Below are 22,773 nucleotides of genomic sequence, written 5' to 3'. Positions count from 1 at the left end.
TTGGCTTTAACAGCCGTAGGCAGAATTCCCATACCCCTTGTAGCGAGACCATTTGAATTTTATTTCCATACAAAGAACACACTCTCCCATCAACTCTCCAAAATTCTATTTTGCTCGGCCGCTGAATCCTCTTCACAAAGCGTCTTAGGTGTCTCCCGGAAACAGTGCCATGTTCTGAATACCAGCTAGGCCATACAGCGCTGCAATATTAGTCGAAACCCATGGAGCCTCGTCAGTCGGCTCAACCGTATGGCCACCCTCGATCCGCCTGCTCTGCCAAGAAGGACCCGAACCAAAGTCTCGAGACCCATCACCTTCTTCGAACTCCTCCAACGCGCGGACGAACAAATCTGGTTTCCCCAACTCCTTCGCCGCAAAAGCAGTGAGTCGAGAATGCCCCTGTCTTAGCTGAAGCCGTCCCCACCCGTCGCCTCCGTACCGTGCTGTCTGCTGGAGAGTGCTGGCGCTGAAGAAGACACAGTAGTCCAGCCACGCGGCACGGAAGCCCGAAGAAGCCGCCTCGGAGGGGAATAGCTGCAGAATCTCGGCCGCCACCTCGAAAAGCCCAAACATGGCGGACAGATGCGATACCTTGACGACGCCCTTGTTTTCGGGATCCGACGAGGGTGGCGATACGCTTCCGGTTGCTGGGTCGTAAGTCACGTTCCCGGTGACGAAGCCGTTGGCTAGTTTTCCAATGCCGTCGATTGACTTGAACAGCTTTTCTTTAGCCTCGGCCCATCGCGGCCCGCGACGCTCGTATTCGAGGAGCCACGAAGCTGCCAGTGCGGCCCAGTCGGTACCAAGACTGATCTCGACAGCATGCGGGTCTGGAATGTATGTTCCCCTATCCTTGCGGACCTTTCTGTAAGGGTCGAGCACAAGGAACCTGCTGTCGGTGTCTATTGTCTCTTCTACAAGCTCTCCGATTCGCTCATCCCCACCAGACAAGTAGAAGAAGAAACGCCGGTACAGCGCGTTCGAAATCCGAGCTTGTTTGCAGCTGTCACTCCAGTGCTGCACACCGTGTCTCGTGCCAAGCCCCTTGTATATCCCCAAGTGGTAGACATCTACTTCTCCTGTGTGGCGCGTCAGAGCCTCCGCCATGTCGAAGACGTCTGTTCGGCCAGTTCGTAGAAAGTACAGCCACAGCCAGAGATCTGGCGACAACTCTGAGTTATCCCAAGCGTATCCGCCAACGTCGTATCGCCACGTGTGGCGGTCCGAATCATACGTGTGCATGATGTCCCCGTGGTCCCAGAAGCCATACCAACGTCTCTGCTTGACTTGGTTTTGGTAGAAATCGAAAAGAAAGTCGAGTCTATCATTAACGTTTAATAGTTCCTTGGAGGGAACCTGTGACTTTGGGGACCAGTATGTACCAAACGCTCGACTGGCATGAATAGTTTCTGGATCGGGCAGCAACTTTGGAGGACTTCGAATCAGACCAGCCAAATCCGAAAATGTTTTCGCGTCTGGAGTCGATTCAGATACAGAAAAGAACACCTCATTCGTGCGAGCCACCCCATACGGCGATCCGAGTTCTGGCTCCCAGTCCTCGTAGGTGATCTTCAGAGCGTCCAGTTGATCGTCAAAGTCTTGTTGGCCTAGACCATCGTGATAAGGGCGCAAGTCCATCGGCCCAGCTTGGGGGTCGTACAGCCACAGCGTCAACTCGGCTTCATCTCGAGGAGCTCCAAGACCACGAACAGTGATGCCGGTTGGGTATCGCTCCCAAAAGTGTCTTGACCCAACGGCAACCCCTCCTCTGTTTGCGCCACCAACGTAGACGACGCCGCCTGCCTTGGTACCACTGGTCGTCTTAATCCAAGGATGACCCTCTTTCAATCGTTTTTCGATGGTGAAGCCATCTGCTGAGAGCTGGTGTAGACTGTAGTCGTTCCAAATAGGAACCCAGCGAAGTGAAGCAGGTGGCAACTCTGCATTCCAGGTGTCAAGTGGCGGAATAGGCTCGCCTTGTACCTGCGCTAGCCGGACGTGTTGACCGGGGTCCTTCCACAGTCCAGTCAGCCCCTGTGAACTCTCTGCCAAGATGCCGCCTGCAGCTCCAGCGAAGCGCACGTGGCGGTTAAATGGTGCTTCGTCGGCCAAGGGGACTTTCACACGGACCCCGATGCCTCGGACAAAGTCGTTGTTGTCGCCATCGTACGTGATGGTGTGGACAATTCGGACCATTTCCGAACCAGCGTACAGGTAGAACCTGAGCCTGAATGGGATCCACGCACGGTGGGATTCGGCCTGGTTGCGGGGGTCTTGAGAGACTTCGGCGTGGGCCCCGCTGACGGCGATTACGGCGCGGACGGGCCCGGCCTGCTCAACCTCCACTTTGCCAATATCTCCTGCAAACTCATGGTACTTGATGGAGGGGTCTGGCCTATCTGGATCGCAGACTCCACTCTGAGAAAGCAAGACCAGGCGGCCGTCAACCCCAACGACATTTCCCTTGGCATTGACGATGCTTTTGACAATCTCCTTACCGGTTTTTGAGAAAGTGGTGTTGACCTTGCCCGTTGACACGGAGATGCTTTCAACATCCTCCGTAACGTTTATTGCATTCGGGACACCGGTCGTGGCCTCTGCCGCGTCGGCCGCGGTGATGTAATAGCTACCTTCTGCTGCCGACGACGACGGGATAGCGTGACTGGTCCATTTGATGGAACCGTCAGGCCAGTATGCGGTTGGCCATGTCTGCAGAGGGATTTTATTGCCGCCCTCTGCAGTGCAAGAAAAGGCAGTATTCGCCGATTCGCAGACCCCTAGCTGCCAAGGCACCGCAAATGTAACTCCGGGATTCAGGGTCGGGCGTTGTCCGAGCCATTGGACCTTTGTCGTTCGGTCCGATGCCATTGCTAAAGCGGAGGATATTGGGTGTTCTAGAAGTCTTGGGTGCTCGGAAAAACGCAAGTCAGTGCAAAACACAAGCCGAAGATGGAAAGAATGTGGGAAGCGGGGGGCTGGCTTTGATTTCCTAAGCCACAAACCTACCTAGGCGCGTGGAAAACAGGGATATTATGCAGGCTGCTCGGGATGATTAAGACTGATGTTGCCATTCAGAGGATTATGGTGCATTGGGGCCGTCGGCTACGGAGCGGAGCCGTGAATTATGGGTCTTGCCCGATAAAAGACTTATCGCACCGGCCAGGCCCCACGTCCCGGGCTCTGATGGCGTGACTGCGCATCCATTTCGTGTCATCAACATTTTGCCTAAAAGCGATTCTTCAGTGTGACATTGGTCCATAGGGGAAAGTTTAACGCTCTTATCATCAACTGCGCTGGGCTCCTTGATTCTATCCTTTCGGCGGTCAATACGCCGAGTGTCACGGCGGATACCGGAGCCTTGCCGATCGAAACTTGCAGTTAATAAATATCAGAGCACCGTTAAGTAAGTAGTAGAGATATCCTGTTGTGGTTCTATGTGATCTTCCCGTTGTAGCTCTTTGTGACCTTTGCCTCCTTGCCAGTCAAAATGGCGTCCATTGGTATTAGTACGGAAAAGAGAGAGCCGGATGTCGTCTCAACGGACATTCCCAACCTCAAAGCGTCGATAGACGACCTAGCGGAACCCCCAGTCCAGCAGGACACTTACACGAGTTGGGGTTTCGTCCGCAACAAGCGTCAGAAAGTCGACCTGGACGCCACTGCAACCGTTCGAAGCGTCTTTGACAACCCCGACCTCGGCCGCTTCTACCATCCGCGCCCCGACTACGAGAACATTGGCGCCTTCGACCCGAACGAGAGATGGACGCACCGGGAAGAAAGGTCTGTACGCCGCAAAGTCGACCTACGCATATTCATCTGGGTGCTCGTCATGTTTTTCGCCCTGAACATTGATCGCGGAAACCTGGGGCTCGCCACGGCTGATGGACTGGTCAGCGATCTTGGCATCGATACGAATGATTACAACAACGCCCAGAATATGTACAGAGTTGGCTTTTTGTTGGCGGAATTGCCCTCGCAGATGATTGGCAAGAAGGTCGGCACAGACCGTTGGATCCCTACGCAAATCATCCTCTGGAGCATCGCATCCGGCGGGCAGTTTTTCATGACGAACCGGGCGTCCTTTTTTGCGTGTCGCTTCTTCATCGGTCTCTTCATGGGCGGCTTCATCCCCGATGCGGTGCTTTACCTCTCATATTTTTATAAAAACAGCGAGATGCCGATGCGTCTGGCCATCTTCTGGTTCGTCAATTCCATGTCCTCTGTCGTCGCGTCCTTTATCGCGTATGGCGTGTTCAACCTGCGCGGCTTGCACAACCGGGAGGGCTGGCGCTGGTTGTTCCTTATCGAGGCCATCATCAGCATCACGATTGGATTCCTGAGTTTCTTGTTCATGGTTCCCGGTCCCACCCAGTCCAAGAGCTGGTGGAAGCCGACGGGGTACTTCACAGAAAGAGAGGAGAAGATCATTGTCAACCGCGTTTTGAGAGACGACCCCTCGAAGGGAGACATGCACAATAGACAGGGCATCACGCCTGGTATGCTGTGGAAGAGCTTCAAGGACTACGACCTGTGGCCTATTTATGCCATTGGGATTTTGTTTCAGATGCCGGGCGATCCTCCCGGTCAATATCTGAACCTCTCCCTGAGGGCCATTGGATATGACCGTTTCACCACCACGCTCTTGAACATCCCTGTGACAGTGGCGGCCAGCTGCACCATGCTGGTAAGTGTTCTCCACTTTCAAATTTACTATTAGTTTTCATTTGGCTAACGCACGTTCGCTATGACAGGGAATCACGTTCCTCACCGAATATTTCGTACGTACCTTGCTCTTTATTTCACCAGTATTGAGTTGACTAACTTCTTACAGCATCAAATCTCGTTCTTCGGTCTCATTTCGCAGCTCTGGTCACTGCCGTTCCTCGTCATCATTTACACGTCTGCCCAGCACCTTTCCAACTGGTCGCTTTACGCTGTTCTCTTCCTCTTACTTGCATCACCCTCTGTACACGCCGCGCAAGTGAGCTGGTGCTCGCGCATCAGCAACTCCGTCCGCACGCGAGCAGTCAGTTCTGCAGTCTATAACATAATGGTGCAACTGTCAGGTATTGCGTCCTCGAACATCTACCGCAAGGACGACAACCCGCCCTGGTATCCCCGTGGAAACCAGAACCTCATTGCGATCAACGTGGGTGTCATCGTATTGTATGCTCTCACAAAGGTGTACTACGTTCAGAGAAACAAGCAAAAGGAAAAGCTGTGGAACGCAATGACAACGGGGGAGCAGCAGCAATACCTTATCGACAATGCGGACCTTGGCAACAAGCGATTAGATTTTAGGTTCGATTGTTAAGGGTGCTTTTTGTGCTATGGTTCACGATATTACGGGTTTGAGTAAAGACGAGACGATTTATGAATCTTTCAAAAAAAGAGAAAAGGTCTAATTGGCTGATTTAGAACTTTTAGAGAGCTACATTTAAACAGACCTTTTGCAGGGAGATAGAACTAGTAGAAAGGTACAAATGAAATTTCGAGAGTGATATCTCAATCACCTCAACCGCAGCTGAATGTCTCTCAGAACGCTATGCAGAGCGCTGGCCAAACCACCCCGGCTATTCCAGCTTGGCTTCGTGAAGTATACCCCGGCCACCAGGAATCCGATGCCAAAGGTCCAAGGCAGCGCCTTTCGTACTCCAGTAAATATCGCCAATTTGAAGAACCTGTTCTGTTTCGTCCTCACACGTTCAACGTGCTCCTTTCTCCGGTTTGTCACCGGGAAGTCAATTCCTTCCGGCACGTCTTTGCCCAAAAACTCGCATAGTGGCTTCCAGCCCTCCTCCAGCTTGAACTCCAGCAGCCTTTCCTGTGATACTGCAGCCCGGATTTCCGCGTAGTGTCTCTTGTACCGGTCTTTGGCAACGTCTCTCATCTCGTTTACATTTTTCACGCCGTAGAAGCCTAGGAGGATCTTCCTCAGCGTCTTTCCACCGTTGAGGCCCCAAATAGGCCCGAGGTAATCAATGACAAGGTCGGCGCGCCATCCCCACGTCGTCTTGAAGATGGCCTCCTCCATGCTATTATACCAGCTGTCGACATTACGCTCTACGATAATAACCTTGGCGTCGGGGTATGCTTCGATAAGTTGCAAAGCAAAAAAGGAACCCATGTCCGTGACCGCCTCATAGGATCCGAATAAGGACTCCCAGTTTTGACGCGTGAATGGCGCACCAGTGTAAGTAGGGAGGGCAGGGAAAATCGAGTCCGCTGCCGCAGAAAAGATTGTCCACTCGCGAGGTGAGGATATGGCTTGGATGCCATGGTGGACGCCTTGGTATCCCAGGATTGTGAGAGCCTGAGTGATGGAAGCAGAACCTGGGATTTTGGTTAGGCCTACTTGGAACATAGGAAGCAAAAAAGTCTCGTGTACGAACCGGTTCTTGTCATTCCCAGAGAAAGAACCTTCATCTCTTTGACAGGTTCAGAAGCCGAAGCCGGCGAGGAAATGGTTTTGTTGGCCATGTCAGTTGTTTGGTGAGATGCGTTGTATCCCGTATGTTTTTTTTTTTACGAAAAACGAAGGAAACAATGTCGGTGAATAGGAAACAAAGATTGATGAGTGAAAGTTTAAGAGGTGTATGGAGGTCGAAGGGGAAAGGGCCCCAGATCCAAAAGTTCCCATGATAAGCAGCAAAGGTCACTAATCGGTATCAGTAGCAAGAGACGAGCACGTGGACAAGTGAAAGGCGGCCACCTCGAGTTGAGTAAAGCCTTTGGTCTAGGGTTCCCTTGTCTTTTTGAGCGAGTCAGGGATATTTCTGAAGTTTATCTGTTCCTATTTGTGGACCATGTCTTGACTGAACGCGTGTCTGCATGCTGAGATGCCCTGACCATGCAAAATCTGCCGTTCTAGGACGAGGGTCCAGGGTATTTGAATCGGAAGAATGGTTGAAAGTTACAAATGACAATGTTCAATCCAGTGTGTTGTGAAATGGCTGATGCAAGCCGTACATTTGTGGAAGCTGAAGCATAGATCCTCAAATAAGCCGAGCATTACTTTTAAATGCCGTGCTTGATTAAGCAGCATGAAAATGAAGGGTGATCTTCAATGCCTTAATATTCGTCTTTTATGTGCAGTTTTAATATCTTCAAGCGGAAAGAACTCCAAGAGATCATACATTTTTGTTTTGTTTAAAATCATGCATGCGCAAATTACTGTAGGAAAATAACGACATCTAAATCAGTGCCCCTCGAACTCCTGTCCTATAATATCAACCCCTTTACAAAGCCTCCTGAACCAAAAGCTTGCTCTTGCCAGCCAAGTCTGCCGCAAGCTGTCTCATAGGGATATTGGCCATAATGTCAAAGACACTGACTTCAACTGCCACCTCCTTGGCAATCCAGTTCCGGACCTCCACAGCAACCAGACTGTCAACACCGTACGCGCTCAACGGCTTGCCCGCATCAACATCGTCCTCCGGCATCATCATCAGCTTAGCCAAGCGCTGCACCAGCGCCGAAGTGATCAGGTGAACCGCCTCATCATCGGCCTTTCCGCAACGGACGAGCTCGTCACGGAGGGAGACAGTAGCAGAGCCTCCAGCTCCAGAGCCGGAAGCCTTCTTTCTCAGGCCAGCGAAGCGCTGGTCTTGAATCCAGTACCAGGCATCATCGTGCTCGTTGTAAGGAAGACCACACATGACTTGGGGCGGGTGCGCGTCGGAGCCCTCAAGCGCCGTAGCCATGAGGCCGTGGAGGTCACTCTTGTGCATGACCTTGAGACCCATAGCCTTGACATGATCGACGTACTCGTCGTGTTCGGCCACGAAGCCCACACTCAACAGGTAACCGATGTCGATGGTCATGGCACGCAGACCCTGGCTGCGGCGGAACGAAGCGAAGTAGTCCTGGAAAATGTTGCCGCAGCCGTAGTTGCCTTGTCCACGATGGCCCATGACTCCGGCGAGGGAGCTGAGCATGACGAAGAAGTCAAGATCCCTGGGAAGAAGCTCGTGCAGGTTCCAGGTACCATGGACCTTGGGTCCGACGGTGGTGCGGACGTGATCCGCTGTCATCTTGTCAAAGAGGGTGTCCTATAATGTATCATTAGCAAGGTATCCTGTTTTGTACGGGTGGAATTTTAGCTTACCCTGAGAACCATAGCGCCAGTGACGCATCCCCTGACAGCAGGGACGTTCTTGGACTTCAAGTCATTCAGCACTTGCAGGAGTGCTTCTTTGTTGCCGACGTCGCAGTCGTATGCGTACGTGTTGGCTGCGTAATTCTTTTGAAGTTCGGAAGCAAAGGCTCTGTTCTCTTCGCTGCTGGCCGCAGATCGAGACAACAGAACCAAATGCTTGGCACCCTTCTCAGCAAGCCAGCGGCCGATCTCCTTGCAGATACCACCGACACCGGCAACGACGTAGGTCGCATCGGCACGGATGTCCACACGAGGTGTGCGGGGGACAGCAGGAACCATGTCCTCAGCGTCTACACGGACGACAACCTTGCCCATGTGCTTGCCGGCCTGCATGAACCGGAAAGCCTTCTCGACCTCGGCCATGGAGAACAGCTGGATAGGCGCAATAGGCTTGACGTAGCCATCGTGAATGAGCTTGGCGGTGTCCTCCCAGAGAGCAACAGCCCGAGGAGTAGGGTTGTTCTCAAAATCGAGCAGGTTGACACCGATGTAGCTCTTGTTGTCGAGGAACGGCTTCATGTCAAGGCCGGTGTTGGCAAAGAGGTCAGCCTTTCCAATCTCCAGGAAGCGACCAAATTTGGCGAGGCAGTGCCATGATAGGCGAAGCGCCTCGCCAGCCAGGGAGTTGAGAACAACGTCAACGCCCTGGTTGTTGGTGGCTCGCATGATTGCCTTGGCGAAGCTGGTATCACGACTGCTGAAGATATGGCTTTCGGGGATGCCGTACTGCTCCATAATGAGCTGTTTCTTTTCATCCGAGCCGACTGTGGCAAAGATTTCCGCTCCCTTGCGCTGCGCAATCATGATGGCAGCCTGGCCAACACCTCCAGCGGCGGCGTGAATCAAAATCTTCTCGTCCTTGACCAGGTTTCCAGCGGTAACTAGGGAGTAGTAAGCCGTGAGGAAGATGAGGGGCATGGATGCCGCCTCTTCGAAACTCATCTTCTCCGGAACGGCAATAGCACCCTTGGCTGGGAACCGGACAAAGGTGGCAAAGGTGTCGCACGAAGCAGTCATGACACGATCGCCGGGCTTGAATTCCGAAACCGCTGAACCAACTCGGGTGACAACACCAGAGGCATCTACACCAAGCTTGTTCTCAGCGAGGTTTCCCAACGCCACGAGAACGTCCTTGAAGTTGAGGCCAACTGCCTTGACCTCAACCTCAATCCAGTCCTCTGGCATGGGCTGGTAGTACGTCTCGTCCTCCTCCCATCGGAAGGTGTCGAGAAGACCCGGCGTCTTAATAGTGAGCTTGAGGGGACGCCCGCAGCCCTTGAACGACACGAGCTCCGGTTGGCCCTTGGCTTCATACTTGCGAAGAGAGCCGTCAACGTTGAGGATTCTCTCCACCCGGGGGACGTAAATGGTGTTACCACGAGCCGCGTACTCTCCGTCAAAGCTGTCGCTGTGGCTATGGCTCAGAGCCATCTTGAGAACGTTCTTGGCAGCTTCTTCGAAGTTGATGCTGTCTGGGGTTTCAAGATCAAAGGTGGCAAGGCGAACGCCAGCGTTCTCGTTGCGGATGGCCCTGGCAAGACCAACCATCAGGGACTTCATCGGGTCAGGGCAGTCCATGGCGGAACCACCGGTAATCCAAAGAGTTCCGGCGGAGCCAAGGATTACTTGGCGCAACCTCTCCCAGTTTTCGTCCGTGAGGTTCGCAAGCACAGGGTTCTCCCACTCTGCGAGGCAGAGGCAGTATTTCCCATTCACCTGAGCCTCAGAAACCTCGTTCCACGGCACGATGGAGATGTCGTGGCCTGCGGAGGCGAAAGTCTTGTGGATGGATTGACTGAGTTTCTCCGATGAATCGGAATCTGTGCCAATGATGACAAACTGCGAGGGGCCGGATACCTGCTTCTCAGGCTTCGTCGAAATGATCAGGGAGACGGGCTCCTTGGAGGCCTCACGGTCACCGCGGATATCAACATCGACACCCGAGAAGCCGGCCTGGTTCAGCGCAACGGTCCACTCATCAACGTCCAGCAACGGTCCTCCCTGGCGGCCGTCGTCCTCGCCAAGCCACCATCCAGGAAGGGGGCCCATGATAAAGCCACTGAAGATTCGCTTGATGGTGACTTCAGAAAGAACGAGACGGCCACCGGGCTTAAGAAGGGACTTGCAGTGGGCGAGGGTCTCTTGAATGCTCTTGGTAGCGTGGAGAACATTGGCGCAGACAATGAGATCATAGCTCTCGGGAGTAAAGCCTTGCTCGGTGGGCTCATTCTCGATATTCAGAGTGGTGAACTCCATGATGGATCCGTCGGTGGAGAAGCGCTCAGCAGCCTTGGCGAGGAAACCCGGAGAGATATCTGTGAAGCAGTACTTGGCTGCCTTGGAACTGCCATCTGCATTGCGAAGACGCTCAAGCACATGGTAGGTGGTGCCGCCAGTGCCAGCGCCAATCTCCAAGATCTTGACGCCAGGGGTCTTATCGGCAATAAGGCCCACGTACTCCGCAACGTTGGTGTTGAAGCTGGTTCCGAAAGCACCGCGGTAGAAAGAGTAGAGGAGATCGCCTTCAGTCATGACCTGCAAAGGCTCGACCTCGTGAGAGAAAATCCGGCTCAGGTTCTCTCCAATGCGATCAACCATCTGAACTGTGATGTCACCACTCTCGGAAAGGACGATTCTCTTGCGCGCAGCATCCAATTCAGCTTCAACTTCTGCTTCGCTAGCAGCGAGAGGGGGAAACTGCTTGATGGTGTCGTGCATCCACTCAACGTAGAGCTTCCAGAAGCCGTCTTGGGGAACGAAGGCCTTGCCCTGCTCACTTTCGAGCCAGGCAAGGCATCTATAGATATGGACAAGGCAGACGTATTCAAGCTTGTCGAGAACTGAATCATCATCCTTGCTCTTGAGAGTACGCTTGTAGACAAGCTCCTTGATTTGTGACGGCTCAAGCAAATCAGCGTCCTCGTGCCATGTCTGTCCAAAGCAAGAAGCTCTCGTCTCCTGCATCTGCTGAGCGTCTCCTTCGCCGACAGAAGCCAGTGAAACACCGTCCATTATGATCATGGGCTCGGAAAGGTCCTCAGAGATGGTGATGGACGACTTCCATGTGGTGTAGCTGGTCTTCTGGGCCGTTGAGCATCCGTGCAACTTGGTTCCAGGAACCGTTGAGAGTTTCGCGGAAACAAAGATGCGGTCGAATGAGAAGGGGACAACTGCCTCGTTGAGCGACTGATCTTCTCCACTAATTGACGGGAAAAGAAGATGGAGCACAGAGTCAAGTGTGGCGGGGTGAACCACGCACGGGTATTCAAAACCCTTGGGCATGACTGCCTTGGTGTCTGGGACGCTTATGATGCCGTAACTAGCACTGGGTCCAGCAAACAGCTCAGTCATATTGCGGAAAGTCGGTCCGTACTGCATGCCAATGGTCTCGACCGTATCGTAGAGAAAGCTTCGCGCAGGCTTTTGGCAAATTTCCTTGGCCTCCGCGAATGTTTGCGCGTAGCGATCGTTTTCAAGAGCGAGTTCCCGCTGCATTGACGGGGAGATCGAGGACTTGAAGGTGACTGAGACCAGTCCTCGGGCATGAACAGTCCACTCTTTGATTTCTTCCGACCAAGAAGAGACAGAAAACTCGTTTAGAGTGGCAGAGGGTCCGGCCTTGGTACCAGTGCGACGCGGGTGCAGCTGGATCATGACCTCGATGCCCTTATCGGTATCCGGCACCCTGAGGGCAGTGTCGATAGCAACATCACGGAGTTCGTATCCGTAGACCTCCTCTGTGGCACTCTCCTCGGCAAGCTGGCGAGAAGCTTCAATGGCCATGACAACAATACCAGCGCCAGGGTAGAGAATGTCACCTTGGACCTTGTGCTCGCGGATCCAAGGGTTTTCGTTGCAGCGGAGGAAATTGCGCCACGTGGGATCCGGGGTACCGGGAATGCGGTAACCCAGCAGATCCGTACGGGGCTTTTGTCTAAGCCTGTATTCGCGGCTGAGGTAGGACTCGTCCCAGAATGCACGCGTGTGGTTCCATGCGTATGGCGGGAGGTCAACAAGCATGTTGGTGTTGTCAGCGACTTCATTGACACGGTTAATGTCAACGACGCAGCCCTTGGCCCATAGTTGACCCATTGCCTCCAAGGCAGTCTGGACACCATCGAACTTCCGTCTCAGAATAGTAGCATATGAGAGATCGGAGAAGCGCTCCTCAATTGCAAATGTGTCGAGCAAATAGCTTCTCAAAGCCGAATGGGGTCCCAATTCGACAAAAATGCTGGCGAATGCAGTTCTGTCATGGGATCGAGCCTTGCCTTCGGTGTGGTGCAGGAGGGAGCGAGCTGCACCGACAAAGTTGACAGGTGAAACCAAGTTGTCAACCCAGTATGAAGGTGTCATCTGCTCAGGGGTGACCAGCTCGCCACTCACTGAAGAGAACATAGGGATATCGCCGGATCCGTGGGGGATACCTGCCAGAGCAGCCTCGTATCTCTCTCTCGCGGCTTCCATGTGGAAAGAATGGTAAGCGACATCCATCGACAGGCGAGTGCATGGGATCTGTTCCTCCTTGAGGATTTCTTGCAGCTCATCGATGGCAGCACCATCGCCAGAGATGGTGCATGCCTTCGGGCTGTTAAGACAACCGACAATAGCCTTGCCAAGCTTGAGGGACTGGAGGTGTTTGCTGACGGCCTCAGCGCTCGCAGATACAGCCAACATGCCACCACTCTTGGAGACAGTCTGGGAGACTTGGCCTCTCAACCACGCAATCTTCACGGCTGCCTCGTGGTCGATGAAACCAGCACAGTAAGCGGCCGCAATCTCACCACTGGAGTGGCCCATGACAGCGACCGGTCTGACACCCCACTCCTTCGCGAGGTCGACAAGGGCTACCTGCAGAGCAGTGCAAGCCGGCTGGCTGTAATCAGTCCGGCGCAAGTTGCACTCTTCCTCGGGACGGTCCAGCTCTTCAGTCAACGTCCAAGAACAACCCAGAGACTTGAGAATTGACTCGGAGCGGAGCATACTGTCTCTGAATGCCTTGTAGACGGAGAGTCCTTTGCCCATCTTGAAGTACTGCGCTCCTTGGCCAGTGAAAACAAAGGCCACTCGTGGTACCGACGAGTTGGAGGACCGAACCACGGCAGGAATGTTTTCAAGGTTCTGGCGAAGACTAGTAACGTCGGAAGCGATGGCAAAAGACTTCCATGGCAAAGCAGTTCTCTTGGAAAAGAGTGTGTAGCCCAGCTCGGTCATGAAAGAAGACTTGGCCAGGTCCTTCGTATCGAGATAAGGAATCATCCGCTCCACATTGCGCTTGACACCTTCTTGGTCATTGGAAGAAAGCACAAAGATCTTGGGAGTAGGTCCATCGCCGGTGATACTGCTTGTTGTCTCTGTTTCGGAGCCATTGTTGCTAGCGCGGCTAGAGAGCGGCTGAGGGAGACGCGGCTGAGGAGTTGTGGTATGACGTCCTGGGAGACCGTGGCGGAAAAGGTAGGAGGCAGCGTCCTCGACAATAACGTGGGCGTTGGCACCTCCAAAGCCGAATGAGTTGATGCTGGCTCGTCGTGGGCCGCTGTGCGGCCAAACAGTAAGAGTTGTAGGAATCTTTACGTTATCTGGAAGATCGATCTGGGGGTTGAGCTCTTCGAACCTGTAAAGCTATGTTTTAGGGGCTTTTCTTTACATACGGGCGGCGCATTAGAGTGAACGTACCACAAATTTTGAGGAATCAAGCCTCTTTCAACAGCCAAAGCAGCCTTGATGACACCGGCGACACCAGCAGCACCTTCCAAATGTCCAATGTTGGTCTTCACTGAGCCGACATAAAGCTCGGACTTGCGGTTGGGCTGGTTTCCGATTGTGGTTAAGATGGCGCGGGCTTCAAGGGGATCGCCGGCTTGCGTTCCAGTGCCATGGGCCTCAACGTAGCCTGTCTCGGCGGGGTCAACGCCTGCGTTGCGGTACGCCGTGCGGATGAGAGCTTGTTGAGCCTCGCTGTTGGGCAGTGAGATACCAGGGGTTCTGCCGTCCTCGTTCGCTGCCGAGGCCAGCACGACAGCACGGATAGTGTCACCATCGCGAAGGGCTGCGTCAAGTGGCTTCAGGATCGTAACACCGAAACCTTCTCCGCGAGCAAATCCATTGGCGTTGGCGTCCCACATCTTGGACTTGCCTTCGGGGGAGAGAATCTTGGCGGCACCGAGAAGAATTGACATATCAGGTCCGAACATCAGATTAGCGCCAGCGACAACACTCTGTAGTGGAAGAGTCGTGTTAGTAACATATCGCAGGCTAAGTGTTTTTATTCTGTACTCACCATCTCTGCTTCACCGGTTCGGATACTTTGGCAAGCCAGATGAAAAGCCGTCAGACTTGACGAGCATGCAGTATCAATCGTCATTGAGGGTCCCCTCAGGTTGTAGAACCAAGACAGCCTATTTGAGGCCAATGAAGACGACAAGCCAGTGGCATCTTCAATTGATGTCAGTACAAAATTGTTCAAGGAAGAGAATAGAGGTTTGAGGCTCACGGTAGATGGAAGGTCCTTCATTGTCGCGAGCCTGGAGATTGGGGAAATCTCCGGTAAAGGTACCGATATAGCACGAAGTTTGCGTTCCTGAGACATCTTCCAGCCTCAATCCAGCTTTTGAAAGTTAGCTAGGTTTCTCCACGCCAGGCCTCCCTAAGAAATTACCGTTCTCAAAGCCTTCATATGTTGCTTCCAAAAGCATCCGATGTGTTGGGTCCATGGCCTTGGCCTCCTTGGGTGTGACGGAGAAAAAGGGAGCGTCAAACGCCTTGAAGTCTTGCTTCAGAAAGTGAGCATGCCTGTTGTAGAGTTTAGTTAGCACTACGTAATGCTGTAATATTTACAGTCAAAGACCTACCGAGGCTGGATGCTGCCCAATCTTTCAGGATCGGGATGGTAGAAGCCGTCGACGTTGTAGCGATCTTTGGGGATCTCAGAACGGGCAGAGCGAGCATCCAAAAGCATTTGCCAGAACTTCTCTGGATCGGAAGCATCTCCTGGAGCTCTCAAGCCAATGCCAATGATGGCAATGGGCTGACTTGTGCTTCCAGCACCTGTGGACTCTTCGATGAAAGGCATGTTGTGTTAAGAGGAGAAAAGAATAAGAATTATGTGGGTAAATTGTTATCGGGTATCTTGGTGAGACAGTGAAGAGCGGAATGAGTAGGACGAGAGTGTCAGAGAGAGCAAGATTCAAAGACAAAGAGATCGGAAGCGAGCTTGATGTATTATGTCTGCTCCTGAACGAGTTCGATCGGAGCTATCCGGCGTTTCCCTTGATACCAACAGTATCAGATTCTTGAGACCCATACGCCCTGATAACGGCGCATGTGCCTGCCGCCGTTAAGGTCCGAGGAAGCTCCATCGAAACAGTAGCACTGGCCCAATGCAATTGAAAGCTCCAGGCACGTTGTCTGCCTCACGAAACTTATCCCGGTGGGAGACCGGGCAGGTTGGGAGCGGTGACAGCCCGCCGTGCCCAAGACGCTTCCATGTCCCTGCGAAATCCGTTCCACAACCCGATCGCCAAGGGTCCTGCCAAGAACGGGAGGAATCTGGGGGACGTTCATATTGATTGTGGATCGTCCCCATCTTCAAAACTGCGGTAGTCGGAACGGGTCCTCCAGGATGGGTCCTTTGCATTCGATATTACTCTGCGGGGCGTCATACGAAAACACTGACTCGGCTTTTTGGGGATCCCAGCAGAGCTGGAACGATTGGCGAATACCCAAACACGGGGTAACGAGAGCTTTGGATAGCTCTGAGGCACGTGGGCATTGTTACTTGCTGCGCGAGACTGAAATTGCAATACTCAAATGCCGCTAGCGCCACTGCGCCCGGGTCGGTGACGTCTCTACGTTCGTCGTTCACCATTGCAAGGGTGATCGAGTAGAAGACAGGGTCCCTTTATCTGTGATCCGGGATCGGATGACTGGCCGTTACGATTCAGAAGACTGTCATTGGAATGGAAATTGATATCGTGTATTTTGACGGGCTGGGAATAGACTTTAGTGATGCTACCTCGAAGCCATGGTCTTGAGTGACTGGTGCCTGGCGAAGTGTAGAAATTTAAGGTTTATCTTGACCAAAACTTTCGGGCCAAGCATAATGAAAGAAGTGAATGCTTATTTTAAAGTAACTTGAAATTGTTCAACAAATAGCTTCATTTAATTGTCCACATGAACTTGTGGTTTCAAGAAGACGTAGAGATTATGTACATTCTGTGTTTAAGAAGGCCATTGCACTTTCAGTCCTCGGAACCCTCGTGTTCCATCAATGGTTGGTACCAGCGGAACACATTGTCAGGATCGTAAAGCATTTTCAGGGCACGCAACTTCTCGAGCCTCCATGGTTCGTAGCCGTATAAGGCTTCTGGGGGGTCTCGCAGCGTAGAAGTCGTATTACCATAGTTCACATATTGTTGTAGCCGACCGTATCCTGAAGTAGCGATGAACTCCTTCTTCCATCGATCGAGGTGAGCCTCGAATGTCTCCCGGTGTTCTATTTTCAGCGGTGTAGCCATCAACATCCTATACATATCGAGTCAGAACTTGAACAGCACCACCAAAGGTTATCGTTAGCACCAAACTCACAAGAAATGATTTGAGCCCCAGCGCCAAGGAAAGGCAGTTGCGTCGTTTGGCTGTTCTCTGACTTTCTGGTGTGGCAAGCACTCGAACATGGCTCCAAAAAAGCCCTTGCCCGCCCATTCCTCGTTCATGGCCTTGACGCTCTCCAGGAAAGCCCGAGTGGTCTTCAGGTCGAACTTTTCTACACAGGCAGCCCCCATCATCTTGTTAGGTGCCAAAGTCCACACTTCCGGCCTGCTGAGGGCCTTGTTCATGCCCTTGTATGTCGTCCACGGGAGCTCGGCCCAAGTAGCCGTGATTTTGCCGCTGTTGAGTATGGGATTCAGACTTTCGAACCGGTCGACCCAGGGGTTTGCTTGGTCTTCAGAGCCAGACCAGACAAGATTCACAAGTATATGGTGCTGTGACAAACTCTTGTGTTATTCAATTTTCGGTCATTGAGGGTTGGGCAAGACGTACCTTTCTTCCACCATCACTCTGACGAATCCAAAGCACAAAGATGGCCAGATCAGCTGGCATGTTCTCGTGCACGCTGTTGAGAGTCTCAAAAACAGCATCACACTGGTCCAAGGTATACTCAAGGTCCCAGGTATAATGAATTCCCTTGTTTGCCTGGGGATACACGCGAAATGTGGCCTCAGTGGCAATCGCGAAATTGTGTCCAGCGCCCCGGATGGCCCAGAACAAATCAGGGTTTGATTCCTCTGATGCGATCACCACGCTTCCATCAGCAAGAACTAGCTTGCAAGACACCATGTTATCGTGCAAGAAGCCGTACTTGCCCTGGAGCCGGCCAAGTCCGGCTCCGAATGCCACACCGATGATGCCGGTAGTCGGGCAAGACCCGACATCTAGATTGTATCAGCACGGCTAAAGACTGATAAATTTGACGGAGGCTTTCTACTCACTGACTTCCATCCCCACTGACTGGAGGAACTTCACAAACTCATCCGTTATGACGCCACCGCCGACCGTAACTTGTCGGTTCTCGGGATCAAACTTTATATTGTTGAGCGAGCGCATGTCGATGAGAATGCCATTCTTCAGGTGGCGCATGGTGGTTGTCACAGCATGGTGTCCCGACCGAGGCGCAAACGGGATGCCTTTCTCTCGCGCGTATTTGACAATTTGAATCACATCCTCTTCGCAGCCTGGCTCAACCGCGGCCAGATAGGTCTGTAGTGACGCATCGTCAGTGTTCGGCTCGAATAGGTGCATTATCCTGCCTTACTGGGCGCTCATATTCGGTGAAGCGCAAGTTAGACTTGGCAAACCCTTCTGATTCCGGTACGTGAAGCCGAGCCTCGGCAGAGAGCTTAGGCCCGAGCTCAACTCGAATATTTTCAGAGCTTGTCGTCTCTGTCATGTTGCTTGATGTTGTGGTGGGATCGAATAAACGTAATAGTGGTGAGGACACAGAACACAGCCAACTTTGACGGTGATTGCTTGAAGGTTGGCTCCAAGCATATCAGAGCCGAACCCGGAGGCATCACATGTCCAAGACTTGATTTCTTCTTCAAGACATAAAGCGACGACGGGCTATTCCCCCTAGACTGGTCCACTTCGCACATGCTCCACTGAGATGAACCCCGCAAAAAGCGCAACTGCCCTTAGTTGCCGGAATATTGGGCAACACGGTCCCGGTCATGCATTCCAGCGATATTGCATCCCACGTGGAATATCCTACAACCAATCGGCATTCTGTTTCTTTTGATATGGCCTCAGTTTCTTGACGACAATACCGGTAGTTGGAGCTGTGAGCTAGTTTTCAAAACAAGCATTGACTCGCGTTCTGTCCCGAGTTAGCTGCAGGGTTATAGCATCAAATAAGCTTTTTTGCTGCAGCTAGTTAATCAACGGGCCCCCAGGAGCTCCATAATTGGTTCAGGAACCCGGCATTCCTGAATACTGCCTTCAGGGGCCTGCTTTGACAGGCAGGGTCTCTTGCACCCAGTCCCGCTTATCAAGACCAGGCTCACCAAACCCATGGTGTTTTCCTTATCGCATTCCATCCGACAGACGGCCGATGAGGCCCAGTTGCGGAGCCCCAGAAACGTGCGATGATGTCTTCATATCATTGGCAGGTCTCAACGAACGAACGACTCAGTCTATCCCGAGAACCCTTGCTCGGCACGTGCCCAGAAACCACGGAGCCCGCTCCGTGCAACATGGGCTACGATGTGTATGGAGGGGGTATGACCACAACTATTCTGAGTCTGGAGCGTTGCTCAACTCCAAACGGCGCCCAAGCCTGTTGCAGAGGTCGAAATTCCGAGACGCCCAATGTCCAAAGTTGAGTTGTCTGAACACCTTTCAAGTTGACTCAAGCGTTGCCGTCGCCAATGATGCATCAACTGGCCCATTCGCAAGCTCCATAGCCAGCATGGGCCGTGGTGCGTATCGCGCCCGACAATGTTTCCTATACGAACTCGACAGCCTAGGGGAGGATTTACGGCCAGCGCAGCCCGGATTTCCCAAGTTTCGGGACGGTTGCGGTATTATGCCTCCTACACCCGAGGAAAAACGAGTATACGAAGCTCGGGCGCGCCATCAACCCACCTTTCTCGAAACGTGCTCTTCTTGAACAGTGGTGCTACTTTAGGAATGATACGGATAATAGTCTCATCAACAAGCCGAAAAAGAGGTGCGACGAAGGGGCCATCGGCATTTCTTCCGGATAAGACTGTTAGCTTCTAAAGGTAAGTTGCGCATTCAAATTCTTTGGTGCCACAGATGGAATAATCGTGGATGAACAACAGATCTCGCTTTCAGCACCCCCGCCGGCTACCTCGAGAACACCGATCAGTCCTAGCTCAGCATCGCTCTCACCCACGCAGATGGATACGTACGGAGTCGTATGAAGACGCAATACGACGTCTTCGATCTTCTTACTTAGCTGACAGCACGCCAAGTGACCGAGTCGCGATGGAACAACATCGCAGTGACAGTGGCGAGAGTGAGACTGCGAATTGAGACCAAGATGCCGTACGAGGAGTTCATGTCGTACGAATTCGACAATAAGAACGAGGAGGTTACCAACATTGAGCTCGCTCATCATGCTCACGAGCACTTTCAATCTCGCTTGGGTGGGACTATTGTGGAAGGAATGTCTTGCCTGGAATACCTGCTGCTGCAAGCCCAGAGAAGTTTGAAGAGCCAAAGGTGGACATTCGGGGCACGTTCAAGACAAAGGTGACGGGTTCACAGCGGCTATACTGTTGTGGTTGATCGGTTCTCAACAGGCCATTCCGATCTCATCTTCCGCTGTGCTCACAAGTTCACCCCCGAGAGATGACCCAAGCTGACCGCTGGCTCTCAATTCGTCGGACAATACAGCTGTCCACCATTCTCGTACAACCAACACACGTGCATCGGTAGAGCATAAGTCTCGTTTTGCGCCAAGAAATTTGACGAGGCAGATACTGAACTATCTGCAGGATGGCTGACACAGTAGGCCGCGATGACTCTCACCGCGGAAGATAAAATTTTAAACTTTGACTTTGAACTTAGGATGAATCTAAGAGTTCATCGGAAGACTGGTGGAGCGAGGGAAAACTTTATGCATCCACGTGCGTTCATAGACCTAAATACACGTGTTTTAACGTCGAAGCAGTCTCGATTGTGCTACTTCAAACTCAGCGTTTTGTACGATTAGACAATACAATCAACGAAACAACTGGAATCACTTGGAGTTCGACTCTGCACAAAGGCGCAACGCTCCTGCGCGAAAATGCCAAGTCTTCAACGAACTGTTCCCTTGGCGCGGTAGCACAATGACGCGCCCCCGACTCTTCAGTGAGTAACACGCGTTGGATGATTGGATAGCTCGCACTTCGAACCGCAAGCCAAGGGCCTGGCGCAGGGTTCAGGGTTCAGACTTTGAAGGCCATGAGCTGGTCGCTCAATCGCCCAGCAGATCGGTTGCGTCCGAGTCAGGATGCGGGACCCAGGGGTACCCATCCCTTGCCTCTGTCCCGGAGTCCCTTGCTCTCGGGTCCCAAACCCCTCCGACGGGATGGATCACGATTAATGCCCATGTCGTTCGTCCTACGCTCTCGGGCCAATGCCAAGTCTCATTCTTAGCACGTTTGCGGGGCTTGAATAACGGCGGTGACGTATGGCCCTTTGATCGATAGTACGCGGAGATCGGAGATGGAGGGGCACTGCGGGCGCTGTTGTCCGACGCTCAAGAAGAATGTCGGCCATCGCGAAGCTGGGAGTTGGTGATGATGGGCTGGTGGCATCCATTGAGCCAGCCAGCGCAATACCCGTCCTGTGCTCTGCCAACTGACCCAGCAAACCAAAGCTGCGACTCCAAACATGGCGACCACAAGTCCGTCTTTCGAGGCGCTGCTTCAAGTTCTGGATCCGAGAACGCATGGCCGCCTTCCGTTATACGTCTTCGTCCCCGTCCTCCTCCTCGCCATCCGCCTGCTGGGAGGCCTATACCGCGCCCTCTCCCAAGCCCGCCGCGCTCGCCAACTCTCCTGCCTCCCGGCGCCCCTCGAGCCCTCCCGCCTCCCCCTCGGCCTCGACACGGTGCTGGCCTCCCTCCGCGCGGACCGCGAGCAGCGAACGCCGGACCATGTCGCCGCGCGCTTCGCCGCCCTGGGCGTGCACACGTTCCGCATCTCGCTCCTCGGCACCACGAACCTCGTGACGGCGGACCCGCGCAACATCCAGGCGCTCCTCGCGACGCAGTTCACCGACTTCGGCATGGGCCTCGCCCGCAGCACGAACCTCAAGGCCGCGCTGGGCAGGAGCATCTTCGCCGCCGACGGCGCGGCGTGGCGGTCGGCCCGGGAGATGATGCGCCCGCTCTTCAGCCGCGACAACGTGTCGCGGCTGGACCTGCTCGAGGCCCACGTCCAGACGCTGTTCCTCTGCATCGAGAAGGGGGCGACCGCGGCGCCCGACGGCCGCTGGTCCGCGCCCGTGAGCCTGGCCTCGCTGTTCCCGTGCCTCACGCTCGACTCGGCCACCGAGCTGTTCCTCGGCCAGAGCACGTCGACGCTCGAGGCGCGCCTGCGCGGCGACGACGCCCACCCGGGCGCGGCCTTCAACCACGCCTTCGAGCGGATGCTGGCCGTCTTCGGCACGCGCATGCGCCTCCGCAGCTTCTACTGGCTGTACGGCACCAAGGAGCTCCGGGCCTGCGTGCGCACGCTGCACGACTTCGTCGACGACGCCGTGGCCGCCTCGGACCGCGCGCGCGCGCAGGGCTCGTCGCTGGCGCGCTACGACTTCCTCGACGTGCTCCGCGAGCGGTGCGCCGGCGGCGACGCCGAGGTGCGCGAGCAGGTCCTCGGGCTGCTCGCCGCCGGCCGCGACACCACGGCCTCGCTGATGAGCTGGACGTGGTACTGCCTCGTGCGCGACCCGCGCGTCTTCGCCAAGCTCCGCGCCGAGGTGATCGCGGCCTTTGGCGAGCGGCCCGCCGACCCCGCGGCCACCGTCACCTTCGCCGCGCTGAAGCAGTGCGCGTACCTCCAGCACGTGCTCTCCGAGACGCTGCGCCTGCACTCGGTCGTGCCCTTCAACTCGCGGCGCGCCGTGCGCGACACGACGCTCCCGGCGGGCGGCGGGCCCGACGGCGCGGCCCCTATCTTCGTCCCCGCGGGCACCGAGGTCAACTTCAGCACGCACGTGCTGCACCGGCGGCGCGACCTCTGGGGCGACGACGCCGACGAGTTCGTGCCGGAGCGGTGGGAGGCCAAGCGGGGCGCCGCGGGCGCCGCGTGGCACTACGTGCCGTTCAACGGCGGGCCGCGCATCTGCATCGGCCAGCAGCTCGCGCTGACCGAGGCCGGGTACGTGCTCGCGCGCATGATGCAGCGGTACGAGGCCGTCGAGGGGCTGGACGTCGACCGCGCCCGGGACTGGCACAACTTCACCGTCGTCTGCGGGCCCGGGAGCCCCGTCGACAGGAACGAGGCCGTGCTGTGCCGGGCAAAGGTCGGCCGGGCGTGATGGGAGCTTTCGGAGGAACGTGGTGGGTTGAGGCTCGGTGGTTGTGGATCCGGGATAGAAGA

At 54.2% G+C, this 22,773-nt stretch overlaps 6 protein-coding genes across 6 annotated transcripts; 2 read left to right on the top strand and 4 right to left on the bottom strand.

The window, feature by feature from the left end:
• Window positions 1–144: 144 nt before the first annotated feature.
• On the bottom strand, window positions 145–2,868 carry EsH8_II_000213 (uncharacterized protein; the record flags this gene model as incomplete). Its single annotated transcript, XM_083263511.1, has 1 exon — window positions 145–2,868. One exon carries the CDS (start codon window positions 2,866–2,868, stop codon window positions 145–147), a length of 2,724 nt encoding a protein of 907 aa, XP_083120833.1.
• A 619-nt stretch (window positions 2,869–3,487) lies between these two features.
• Window positions 3,488–5,314, top strand: EsH8_II_000212 (uncharacterized protein; the record flags this gene model as incomplete). Its single annotated transcript, XM_083263510.1, has 3 exons — window positions 3,488–4,684; window positions 4,752–4,778; window positions 4,832–5,314. The coding sequence occupies 3 exons, from the start codon at window positions 3,488–3,490 to the stop codon at window positions 5,312–5,314; spliced, it is 1,707 nt and encodes a 568-aa protein (XP_083120832.1).
• A 195-nt stretch (window positions 5,315–5,509) lies between these two features.
• EsH8_II_000211 (sulfotransferase family protein) lies at window positions 5,510–6,364 on the bottom strand (the record flags this gene model as incomplete). The annotated part of the gene is made up of 1 exon (XM_083263509.1): window positions 5,510–6,364. One exon carries the CDS (start codon window positions 6,362–6,364, stop codon window positions 5,510–5,512), a length of 855 nt encoding a protein of 284 aa, XP_083120831.1.
• An 874-nt stretch (window positions 6,365–7,238) lies between these two features.
• Window positions 7,239–15,230, bottom strand: EsH8_II_000210 (type I polyketide synthase; the record flags this gene model as incomplete). Its single annotated transcript, XM_083263508.1, has 7 exons — window positions 7,239–8,051; window positions 8,108–13,772; window positions 13,835–14,376; window positions 14,439–14,593; window positions 14,652–14,765; window positions 14,817–14,950; window positions 15,010–15,230. 7 exons carry the CDS (start codon window positions 15,228–15,230, stop codon window positions 7,239–7,241), a joined length of 7,644 nt encoding a protein of 2,547 aa, XP_083120830.1.
• Window positions 15,231–16,398: 1,168 nt separating this feature from the next.
• On the bottom strand, window positions 16,399–18,107 carry EsH8_II_000209 (FAD-binding oxidoreductase; the record flags this gene model as incomplete). Its single annotated transcript, XM_083263507.1, has 5 exons — window positions 16,399–16,681; window positions 16,745–17,142; window positions 17,201–17,592; window positions 17,650–17,917; window positions 17,973–18,107. The coding sequence occupies 5 exons, from the start codon at window positions 18,105–18,107 to the stop codon at window positions 16,399–16,401; spliced, it is 1,476 nt and encodes a 491-aa protein (XP_083120829.1).
• Window positions 18,108–21,061: 2,954 nt separating this feature from the next.
• On the top strand, window positions 21,062–22,711 carry EsH8_II_000208 (cytochrome P450; the record flags this gene model as incomplete). The annotated part of the gene is made up of 1 exon (XM_083263506.1): window positions 21,062–22,711. One exon carries the CDS (start codon window positions 21,062–21,064, stop codon window positions 22,709–22,711), a length of 1,650 nt encoding a protein of 549 aa, XP_083120828.1.
• Between the last annotated feature and the right edge of the window lie 62 nt (window positions 22,712–22,773).

The sequence above is a fragment of the Colletotrichum jinshuiense genome, chromosome 2, assembly GCF_051148585.1.
Source record: "Colletotrichum jinshuiense chromosome 2, complete sequence".
Classification (NCBI taxonomy): Eukaryota; Fungi; Ascomycota; class Sordariomycetes; order Glomerellales; family Glomerellaceae; genus Colletotrichum; species Colletotrichum jinshuiense.
The sequence above is the reverse complement of the archived record's forward strand: the minus strand, read 5'-3'. Positions and strand labels throughout refer to the sequence as shown.